This window comes from Glycine max, chromosome 13, assembly GCF_000004515.6.
Source record: "Glycine max cultivar Williams 82 chromosome 13, Glycine_max_v4.0, whole genome shotgun sequence".
Lineage (NCBI taxonomy): Eukaryota > Viridiplantae > Streptophyta > Magnoliopsida > Fabales > Fabaceae > Glycine > Glycine max.
The window spans coordinates 5897833-5909654 of record NC_038249.2 but is presented as its reverse complement, the minus strand read 5'-3'; the positions used below and the strand labels follow the sequence as shown (position 1 = coordinate 5909654).

Here is an 11822-nt window from a genome sequence, read left to right as displayed (position 1 = left end):
AGTTGTCAACACTGAAAAACTAAACAACTAACTATAACTCAACTAACTAGAGAAGTTAGAATAACAACCAAACAAAAAATACTCATCAAGTAATGAATACTTTTATAGCAGCAAGCCAAGTTGGGTTTGAAAGGGACTTGGCATGTGTACACATTGAGTGAACATTGTCAGGTCTAACAAGGGAAGGTTGTATAGGAGGTTGTATAGGAGGTTCATCATTAAAATGTTGTGCTAAAGGCGAAGTAGATGGTGTGGGTGGTCCAGGTTCAAGGATTGGTATAGATGAATCAGGTTCAACGTCAAATAATTATGTTTATCAAACAAGATGAATTATGATGATCCAGGTTTAGGGGCTAGTACTACCTATACAAACAAACTTGTGAAACAAACATGGATAAGTCATGTAATATGCTAATTAACATGTCTCTTGATGGACGCTCATATAATTATTTCTTTTACGTATTCATGAATTGTGCAAATATTCAGATCATGAAAAGGCAACTTTACCAAACATAAAAGGAAGAAATAATTATGGGGTCTATGCTTTAAGGGATTTAGGATTTACTTAATTAAAGGTTGAGAGTTGAGGGTTTAGTGTGTATTGTTAAGGGTGTATGTTTTATTGTTCACAATTTAGTGTTTAATGGGTACTGTCTATGTTGTAGGGTTAGGGTTTATGGTTTAGGAATTTGGCTTTAGGGTTTTCGGTTTAGGGTTTATGGATTATGGTTAGTGTGTATTTAGGGTTTAGGGTTTACTCAATTTAGGAATTAGGGTTTAACATAATGTATTTATGCGAAGAACTTAATAGTCAAATACTACATAAACGCAAATTAAAATCTTAGTGATAACATACGAAGTTTGTCAAATAATAACAAGTATTAAAAATTGTTTAGTCATATTGCATACATATATCCTATACTACTTAATCAATTTGAACTATCTTCATGTATCCTGAGTATCCCTCCTTCATCTCGACCAAACATAAACATTTCGTTGCTCAGTGACACCCTTGGCCAATCTCAGGCACTATTCGATCAGAGTGTATGCTTTAGTTCCAACATTAACCATCCTCATGTTGATCATGTGTTCCAAAGTTTGTGCTATCTGCTAGCAAGCGTCCTACGAGATTGACAACAAGGTAAAAAGTAATCATTGAAATCATGACACAAAAAAAGACTAACAGTGAATTGAAATAAAATTATACCATTGCATGTCGAGGCATATCTACATTAGCAGGTGCATGTAGTACTAGCATAGTTGTTGCATCCACGACCTGCTGAGGAGGTTCTAGTACAAAAAATGTATCATCATGCACCACAGGTGGATGTCTAAGAGGCTCCCCGAGCTGTGTCGAAATCATGAAGGCGTGAGATATCCTATGGAATCACTCCATGTAGTTTGCTGCACATTGTCTAGGAGCACTACAAATATGTGTAACTGGTGCAAGGTATTCTAATAATAACTGAAGCCATCTATCGTCAATGTTCTCTTTAGATAAGGATGGAGTAGCCCGGTGTTGAGGAATGGTCTGCACATAACCTAACTGTCGCACTACCCTCTTTAGTCGGTGTATGACAATAGATGAACCCCATCTCATATGTTTGGAAAATAATGAGATGAGCTCAAATTCTCAAAATGAACAGTGGTCACCATAAGGAATCCAACATACATCTTATGATGTCAATCTATCCAAGAACTTACGATACGTCCACACTGGTAATAGCTTCCCAGACTTCCATCGACAAACACATGGCTTTCCTTTCATGATAATCCTCATCAGCAACAATGGAACAAGGATGCCACATCATCGAGGGTTATAGTCACTTCTCCTACCGGTAGATGGAAACTACTTGTTTGCATGTGCCACCTCTTGGCAAAAGCATATAAAAGTCCCATCACCAGTGTCCAACGAATAGGTGATCGGAGAACTTAATCATGTAGCAGCCATTATGCCTTCAATCTCAGGTATAAGCCTTCCAAATTTCTCTATCTTCCTCCCATGAGAGGCCAACTTCAACTCAGGACGTTCTTGGAAAAAAAATTAATTACTTAAGTTAAATGATAAATAGTTATTCAAATATTATTTAATTCAATAAATAACTATATCTGTTGTCCAAACTAAGGCTACCACATAATAAACATAATCCTACAACACTGATGTATCTTAAGGCCCGTCAGGAAAACCCTCTATATCAACACCTACACCATCAGTAACTAGCTCCTGAGGCTCCTCATGAACCTTGTCAGCATGATGATCAACAAGGTCATCTTCCTCAACAACAGCTGCATCTACCCATTGTCTACGTGCAGATGTTGTCAGCCTTCGACGTTAAGGGGTTTTAGGAACTTCTTCCGTATCACCTCTAACTTATCTCCCTACGGATCTTCCTAAAACTTTGCCTAAAGTTCGACGCAATCCTCTGATTCTAACCATAATCTACAAATTTAAACAATAATAACATGGATAATGTCATCGTTCAAATAACAATTAAGTTTCATATTTCAAAACTGAATTTTTGTCATTGTATTAATAAAAAACTAATTAACATATTCACTAATAAATCTTATAAAACCCTATTGTATTATGAAATATAGTATATTTTAACAAAGGTAATAAAAACATTTAAATGAACATTAAATGATTAATGTAGCAAACTAAAATATGTGATCAAAATCAAACTTCAATTCAATTTAAAATATTTCATAATTTACTATTTAATGTTTCATAAATAAATATTTAATTATTTTTTAAATAACTATTTTAATACCTTTATATATTCATAAATCAATATACAAATTCTTTTTTTAAATTTTTATACTTTACATCACTAATTCTAGTAAACTAAAATATATGATCAAAATTATAATATAATTTTCCTTTTTATTTCTAATAAATGAGTATTTCAATATTTTACAAATAACTATTTTAATACTTATAAATATTTATAAACAAATGAAAAAATTCTTTTTTTTATACAACCAAACACTATTTATATAAATATTTAATACTATTAGTGTAATAATATTTATACGAATATATTAAAAATAATTCATATACCTTATAAAATAAATCCTAAAATATATACGTTTAAAAAAAAATTGGAATTTTTGTCATTTAACAATGTTATAAATTACTATTTTAAATATAAAAATTAATTAAAATAGTTATTTTAAAAATACATAAATAACAAAAAAATATATAGATTCATTTTTAAATAAACAAATTTATTTAATTAATTATTTGATAAAAAAAAGTTATAAAAATCAACTTAAATAAACAAATTTAGTTAAATAAATAAGTACATTTTTAAAATGCACAATAGTTTTTTATAAAATATTTAAATAATTTTTTAAAAATAAATCATGTATTAATATATAAAAAATAAAAAAAATAAAAATATAAATTGAAAATCCATATATGATACATACGAATTATCCATCCATATTAGACCAACGAACTGCCTTATTGACTAGGATCGGTCCACATTAATGGAAACAAGTTTTTTACTGACTCTAAACTTGTCTGTGCACCCTTTTCATCTTTGAACATTTGAAAATCATGCATCTTTTTCTATCCCACACATTCCAAATCACTCATGCCTTCATGCCTTCACTATGCATATTCCAATGTTGCATTACTACACGCATTACAAAGCTGAAGCAATGCACCAATTCATGCAAATCAATTAGTGACCGTGCCTTCACCAGATCGATCACCGATTCAATTTTTAAACTAGCGATATTCTATTAGCATAAGCTAACAATAACATCACTACAGACACAGTACTTGGAAAATCCAGTGCATATATATATTTGTACCTTTGTACGAGTGCAAAGAAATGAAGTAACAAAGAAGCAACATTGTTGTAACAAAAAAATAAGAAACAATGTTGCTTCTTATTAGCATCTAAGCACCTAACTGGCCATTTAATAGTCTTTGCACACTGGCGTTTACATTTTTTTCCCAACAGGTAGGGAAATGTCAACATCCAATGTAATAGCCCTTCATATAGCTGAAGTGAGAAAGCGCTTCCAATTTTTTTCTCCAATGTTGTATTCATAGTATAAATGAGAAGGGGGAATAAGAGAAACAACCATATGAAATGGTGAAAACTTTATGCTGACCAAATAGATATATATGGAGGCTGGTAAATCTTTTACATTACAATAAAAAAGCTGTCTCTGCTACACCATTATGCAGCCCTCACTTAGATTAACACTTCTAACTGGACAAAATCAGGAAGCAATCAAGAAAAATGGAAAAAGTCAACCAACTATACCCTGTATACACTCACTAATCCAAAAATCTTATGTACTGATACATTTCAGCGATGATGATCAATGACCTCAACTTGTAGAACCTCCATATAAAAACGGAAGTAATAAAAAGCTCAAGGAGCTGTGGTTGGCAGATACAAGATGTTGAGAGCAATGTTACTCCATTGACAGAAAGAATTACATACCACAAACTAACTTAAAAGTCTGCAGACACCGCCTGAATTTCTGATTTCATTACTCCTATACATAGTTGCCTTTTGCCATCTTCAGTGCGTTTACAAGCCCATATAAATATAACAATGCCGAATTCAGCCGATGCATGAACTCATCAATATAGCAGTTTCCTAATTATAAATCTTTACTGGCTTCTCAAATGTGTGGCGATTCTGAAAACAAAAGCCATATTATTTTGAATGGTGCAAACAAAAGCAAGCATTTTACCCCAAAGCAAAAGAAAGCTTACTCGACAGAAAATTCACTAACCTGGTTGACAGCATATGATCTTTTAGGAGCATTGTCAGTATGCTCCAAGCCAAGATATTGCTCCCAAGCACCATAAACATCTCTTCTCTATCATAGGATACCAAAACAAGTGCAATGTAATCACAAATAAAAACATGAATACAGTGGATAACTTTTTAAGAAAAAAAATTACAATGAAGTCTCAACCTGAAAACGACTGGATACAACGTCAGAATCTTGAAGGTACTCAGGACGGCCCAGTGATAGAAATGCAAATTTCCACTGGCAAAACCAGAAATAGTAAAAAGAAAAAACAGTTAGATGAACTGACATCAGATATAATTATCAACTTTTTCTCAGTCAAAGCATCAAGCAAAGAAAATTATTCAAAAAGATGGACATAAAAAAATAACACGAGAAATCACCTTGCAAAATTCATCATCAGGAACTTGAAGTTTCTTTTGTATTCGCACTTTAATTTCGTCTAGAGTTTCACCTTCATGTATAACAAGAAAAAAAGGTTCCCCAAAGTTTTGAATTTGCTGTAAATTTTTGAGGAAAAACAAAAATACAATACTTTTGTCATACAATAAAATATCAGCATGAAAATCAAATACATCTAAGTTTTTAAAAATAAACCAAAAAAAACAAAAATTAAAACTAATTACCATTTGGTTTTGAGCCGCGTCTTTATTGAAATGGTACACATGAATTAGACGATCATGAGGACCAAGATTTTTCTCTTCTTCTGGAATCTGTTACATTTGAATATGACCATGTAACAATTACAATTATTTTGTGAGAGGAATTGAACAAGAATAGAACGTAATTATATATTTAGAAGAGTCGGGTAGTGTTATCATCATTTGAACAAATAAAAGCAGGAATACATTAAACTAAATTCTATCTCCCTTGATCTAGCCCCTCAGACAGAAAGAGATTCCTACCTCCTCTGCTCGTAATGTCCAGTATTGATCATTAATGTTTTCAATCTTTTCATTGGGAGGGAAGACCTGCACAGGAAGAGGGCAGGGAAGTGTAAAAAAAATTCAACAAAAATGAGTTTTGTGATAGTCAATAGCGCACAAGCAAAAACAGACAGGCAGAGAGGGCAGGATCATAATTGAAATTGAAAATTTAATCAAGATTTCCAGTTGATTTTTTTTAAACAATAACAAAATAGAGTAATACATCCACAAGTCATCAACACATGTAATTTCATACCTTGTATATTTTGTGATAGAAGACTTCAAGCAACCGAAGTTCAGCTTCAGGATCAGATAACTCTACCTGAGCAATAGTAAAAAGTGGGCATGATATATAGAAATATAGTATACTTTCGTTTAAAATTTATTAATGGAGGAAAAGTTGCCAACATTATTAGGAAAATTTGGCATTTGCCCCACATTGCAGTCACAACATCTCGAAACAGCTAAATATGGGGTGAGCATTCCCCCTCCCCCTACTGTCTTGGCCACATCACTAGTCAATGTGGGATCTCAAACATTGTTAATTGGCACTGTCTTATTTCTCTTTTGACTTCAGATGAAGCCATGTGTGATAGTTGTGTGCAGTTGTGACTTTTGACTGTAAGCAAGTTAATGAATGAAAGTTTAATAATTTCACCTTTGTTTTAAGATCATCAAGGACATCCCCAACAATGCTCTGCTTTGGGAGTCGAATAGTATGAATAACCACCTGATAAGAATATTTAAGGAAACAAAGAAACTGTTAATAAAAGAAAATCTACATAAGAAATGGAAGAGAATCTGGTAAACATACTCACTTCATCCTTAGTGGCATGATGAAATGCGACTTTCAGAGTTTTCAACCCTTGTAATTCTGGTAGAGGGATGTCAAGTACTTCATAGTATAGTATATCCGATGTCTGACATTGAGAAAAGCAATAAGATCTATTGCCTTTTCATGAACATCAAGATTAATATAACAATAGTTACCTGATTGTAATGAACTAACATATCAGACAAATGTTCTACCCCTCGGTATTTGATAGGCTGGGGTTTTGGTTGTTGAGAGTAGCAGTTGTGTGGTGTAAGCCGTATTTTGGACGGATCATCCAAACCAAGTTGTTGGGCTACTCTCTCCACCACATCATCATATGTAAAAAGCCTTGACCTAGAAGTTAACATATGGGAAAGTATAAGACTAAGGACAGAATGCTCAGCATAAATTAGTAAAAAATTTAAATAGTATCAAATTTAACAATTTGCCCATGTAAGTTTCAAGATGCTTACATCTCCAAGAAAAAGTCATCTTCCTTCGGTCTCTCCAGAGATCGAAAGTGAACCACCTAAGAGTACATCAAATATATGAGCAATTCTAGCTCTCATTTCAATATTAACATGAAATTTGCAAGATTAATTAATTACACAGTTATGCACAGCACAAACATGGGCACATTGTGAAAGGAAGGCCAGATAATCTACCTAAAAATGACTGAATCTGGGATGTTTCACATCCACATCACCAAAAACCAAACAGATTTGCATTCAGTAAACCCAAACAATAAAAGTACCTGGCGATTGTGCACATATTCTAAATATGAGGGCACGTCTGGATACCGGACATTTTCCTCAATATCCATAGAGGAAGCCTTCTGAAAGCAAATGATATCTCCATCTTCCAGCTGCAAAAATAGAATATAACAAGTTAATAAACTCAATTGAGGCATTTGGTTTGCCAAATGTTTTCCAATAATGGGAATTGTTACAGAATACTGGATTCCAATGATTTCGATAAACTGAGAGAAAACAGAGTAGAAAAAGAAGAAGAAAGCTGATATTGTTGATCTGTAAAAGATAGTTAGAGTTAGTTACAATTGAGGTATTTATAGACCTCTACACAGCTTAACTAACCATAACTGATTCTAACTAATCCTAACTGAATTCTAACTAACTGATCCTATTAAGATGCAGTTAGAGAAGTCCTTACACCCCTGAATTACTGACTAACACTAGATGGGTGTTGTTAGCAAAAGCTAACAGCCCTTACAGTAGTTATTTATCACTGGATGGGTGCTGTTAGCAAAAGCTAACAGCCCTTACAATCAATATACAAAACTGTTTTCACAGTTATACATTTACATACACTGATACCACCCCTCAAACTCAAGGGGGAGAGTTTTCATTGGAAACACTTCGCATTGAGTTTGCCTCTAAGAGCTTCAAATGTTGACGCAAACAAAGGCTTAGTTAGAACATCAGCCCACTGATCCAGAGCTGTTTCACCAAAATCTTTTCCCTCGCAAAAACCACATCAATCTCCATGTGTTTAGTTCGACCATGAAAAACTGGATTGTTAGCAATAGAAACAGCATTCTGATTATCACAGAATATTACGCGAGTAGTGAAAGAAACTTGTAACTCTGTCCACAGAGTAAGAATCCAAGTCAATTCAGTAGAAGTTTGAACTATGCTGCGATATTCAGCTTCAATACTAGACCTGACAGTAACCTTTATTGAAATTCTGATACCAATGACAAATGTCGTACCGGATGTCACGACATCACGCTTCAGAACATGCAGATTATATTTGACAGTATGAACAGATTAAACAAGTAAATAACAAAAGAGAATTGTTAACCCAGTTCGGTGCAACGTCACCTACATCTGGGGGCTACCAAGCCAGGGAGGAAATCCACTAAAATAGTGTTAGTTCGAAGATCTAACAGCCACTGTTTACAACCTTCTCACCTAACCACTACCCATGCAACCTCTACCTAAGAGCCACTCTTAGATATGAGAACCCCTCTCACTCCCTCTCAATCACTCTCCCGTGTTTACAAATAAATCAAAGACACACCAGAGATTGCTCTCTGAACAATAGAGATCAACTCTACACACTCAGGTCCAACACTTGATGTTAGGGTAGCATCAAGGTGGCTCACAAAACACTCAAGTCCCAAAACTCACAAAATAACTCTTCAATCTCGGACTTGGTACAAAACCCGTGCAGCCTTCATGTTTATATAGCAGTGTGCGTATCTGGGCTGCAACAACTTGCGCTGGATAAGATCTATCATTCTCCCGAAAAATCTGCACTTAAAGATCTAGAAGATAAAGTTTGATCTTTTAGTTTTTATCTTTAATCTTTAATCCCTGAACGAACTATTCAAGTTTGTAATTCGAACTTTAATTATCTTTTAATTCGTTCCTAAAGATAGATCGCCTAATCTGTTGCTGACTGCACATTAATCTGTTAAAGGTATAACAGATTTATGTGTCCAGTATTTTCGGGCAGGATGTCCTGGACATTGTATCCGACATCGTGGATTCTGCAGCTTCAATTCTTCATTTGACATTTTATCTTGCCTTGTGCATTGTGCAGCCCGATCTGATTCCTTGACATAACGTTGGACATCATGTGCAGCAACTCCAGCTTTCCTTCATTGTCTAAGTGCTTATGTTTTAACAAAATTTTAGCCAATCTTTTAAAACTCAGTAAAGCTAAGCACTAACATTTATCAGTCCCTGAGGTTGAGCTCCTGTCATCCACATCAGATGCCCAATCAGCATCACAGAATGCTCAAATAGCCAAGGGATTTTTAACAGAAGCAAACCATGAAACAGAGTACCTTTGAGATATCTTAGAATCCTTTTCACCACCCTACAGTGAGAATCCAAAGGAGCAGCCATAAATTGGCAAACCTTATTGACAGCAAAGCTGATTACAGGTCTGGTGAGAGTAGCATATTGTAATGCACCAACTATAAACCTGTATAGAGATGGATCATGAAAGACATCAGCATGTTTAGACAACTTGCAGTTAGAAACCATGGGAGAAGAGATTGAATGAGCTTCAGCCATGTGAGTTTTGTGAAACAAATCACGAATGTATTTACTCTGGGTCATTAAGATAGCACTGTTGGACAAATATTTGATTTTCAGGCCCAAGAAATAATCCCGATGACCAAGTTCTTTAAGTGAAATGGCAGTATTTAATCTGTTTGTGAGCTGTTGAATCAGAGTGGTTGAGCTACCTGTGAGAATTATATCATCCACATATACCAACAGATAAACAACATCCACTGGGTGCCTATAGATGAATAGGGATGAATCACTCTTGCTTCCAACAAAACCAAACTGCAACAGAGTAGACTTAAGTCTGTCAAACCATTGCCTTGGAGCCTGTTTTAACCCATAGATAACTTTATTGAGCTTGCAGACCAGTGACTTGTCTGCAACTTCAAAACCAGGAGGAGGCTGTATCATAAAAACAGTTTCTTCAAGAGTACCATTTAAGAAAGCATTATTCACATCAAGTTGAAACAGTTTCCATCCATAGGACAGAACAAGAGTAAGAATAACTCGAACAGTTACAGGCTTGATCATAGGAGAGAAAGTTTCATGAAAATCAAAAACCATGAACTTGATGAAACCCCTTAGCTACCAATCTTGCTTTGAACCTATTAATGGACCCATCAGCATTTTCCTTGACCCTGTAAACATTTACAGTCAATGGCCTGTCTATTAGGAGGTAATGATACTAAGTCCCAAGTATGATTTTTCAGCAAGACATCATACTTTTGCTGCATAGCAGTGAGCCAATCTTTGTTTGCCAGAGCTTGTTTCACAGTTTTAAGCTCAAACTGAGTGAGAAAAAGTGAAGGGTGTAGTCTAGGATTGTCAATACCAGATTTAGACCTTGTTTGCATAGGGTGAGTGTTGACTAGGATAGAGTTGGATATAGAAACAGATTCTGAAGTAGATGTAGGAGGGTTAGTAGACTCAGAAATTTGAGGCTGAATAGAGATGGATGCCGAAGAAGTAGATGGACAAGGTAAAGAAACAGTGGTGATGGGGGAATGAGCAGGTAATGGCGAAAAACCAGGAGGAACAAGGGGAGCAGAGCCTGAATTAACAGGTGATGCTTGAGATGTTTGAGGAATAGAGGTAACAAAAGGTGGAGAAAAGTTAGGACTTAGACTAAAATAGGAATCAAGATTTTTTGTGGAACTAGAGGAAGAAGGGAAAAGATCAGCATAAGGAAATCTCAATTCATTAAAAAAGAACATCCTTAGAGATGTAAATTCTACCAAAGGATGACAAGCACTTATAACCCTTGTGAGACAAGGAGTAACCCAGAAACAAACACTCTTAAGATCAGAAATTGAACTTGTGTGTATGATATGGCCTTAGTAAAGGAAAACAGGCACACCCAAAAGTTCTAAGAAAATGATAATCAGGCTCTTTATTAAACAAAGTAACAAAAGGAACAACAAATTTGAGAGTAGTAGTAGGAAGCCTGTTAATTAGATAAATAGTTGTAGTAAAGGCATAATCCCAAAATTGCAAGGTTAAACCCAAATCGACTATGTGTCTATGTTTTCTCTCAACCACACCATTTTGGTGATGAGTGAAAACAAATTAGTCTATGAGAAATACCAAAAGAGGCTAGAAGAATAGAGAAAGGTTTGTATTCACCTCCCTAATCAGATTGAATACTCTTGATTTTGGTGTTAAGCAGCAACTCTACCATTGACTTGAAATTTTGAAAAACAGAAATGGTTTCAGCCTTGGACTTTATAGGAAATATCCATGTGTACCTAGAGAAAGCATCAATGAAGGAAACATAATATGTATAACCAGCATATGAGGTAACATGGGCGGGTCCCCACAAGTCAGTAAAAATAAGTTCCAAAGGTGAATAAACAGAAGCAGAGCTGTGAGTAGGTGACCTATGAACTTTTACCCATACAACAAGAAGAACAAATCTCTGTGATGTTTTTATTTAGTTGAGAAATATTACACTATTTGAGAACAATTTTCATTACATGATCATTAGGGTGCCCTAACCTAGCATGCCAAAGATTAGCACTACTGGAAGTGTTAACAACAGAATTTGAAACAACATTAGAGGTATTATTGACAGTAGCAGTTGAAGTAGGAAAATTAGCATTTGGAACAAAGGCAGAAGTGGACATCAACAGAGAAGGGTTGCCTTGAAGCTTGAGGTTGTGAAAAGAATAGAGTCCATCAGCATCAACTACTCCTTGTAGGAGGATCTTATTGGTCTCCTGAGATTTCACAAGACATGAATGAGGATGAAACTCAAAGAAA

General features: G+C 34.8%; 1 protein-coding gene and 1 long non-coding RNA gene across 4 annotated transcripts in view; both read right to left on the bottom strand.

The window, feature by feature from the left end:
- Nucleotides 1-860: 860 nt before the first annotated feature.
- On the bottom strand, nucleotides 861-2410 carry LOC121173254 (uncharacterized). The gene is made up of 2 exons (XR_005887741.1): nucleotides 1208-2410; nucleotides 861-1122 (listed from the first exon to the last, which is right to left on the bottom strand). It is a non-coding gene; the product is annotated as an uncharacterized lncRNA (long non-coding RNA).
- Nucleotides 2411-4102: 1692 nt separating this feature from the next.
- Nucleotides 4103-11822, bottom strand: part of LOC100781560 (ubiquitin C-terminal hydrolase 13) — an 89586-nt gene continuing 81866 nt past the window's right edge. For 2 of the 3 annotated variants that reach the window (XM_003542281.4, XM_006593845.4), the window contains exons 21-32: nucleotides 7280-7390; nucleotides 6999-7054; nucleotides 6702-6879; nucleotides 6530-6631; nucleotides 6370-6441; nucleotides 5968-6033; nucleotides 5691-5756; nucleotides 5412-5498; nucleotides 5169-5285; nucleotides 4951-5025; nucleotides 4765-4851; nucleotides 4103-4667 (exon numbers count right to left, since the gene is read on the bottom strand). In XM_003542281.4, coding sequence (XP_003542329.1) covers nucleotides 4626-4667; nucleotides 4765-4851; nucleotides 4951-5025; nucleotides 5169-5285; nucleotides 5412-5498; nucleotides 5691-5756; nucleotides 5968-6033; nucleotides 6370-6441; nucleotides 6530-6631; nucleotides 6702-6879; nucleotides 6999-7054; nucleotides 7280-7390 — 1059 coding nt within the window. In that variant the 3' untranslated portion in view covers nucleotides 4103-4625. Of the gene's footprint in view, nucleotides 4668-4764; nucleotides 4852-4944; nucleotides 5026-5168; nucleotides 5286-5411; nucleotides 5499-5690; nucleotides 5757-5967; nucleotides 6034-6369; nucleotides 6442-6529; nucleotides 6632-6701; nucleotides 6880-6998; nucleotides 7055-7279; nucleotides 7391-11822 lie in introns of those variants that run through there. The other variant, XR_001384407.3, reaches the window with a different exon arrangement.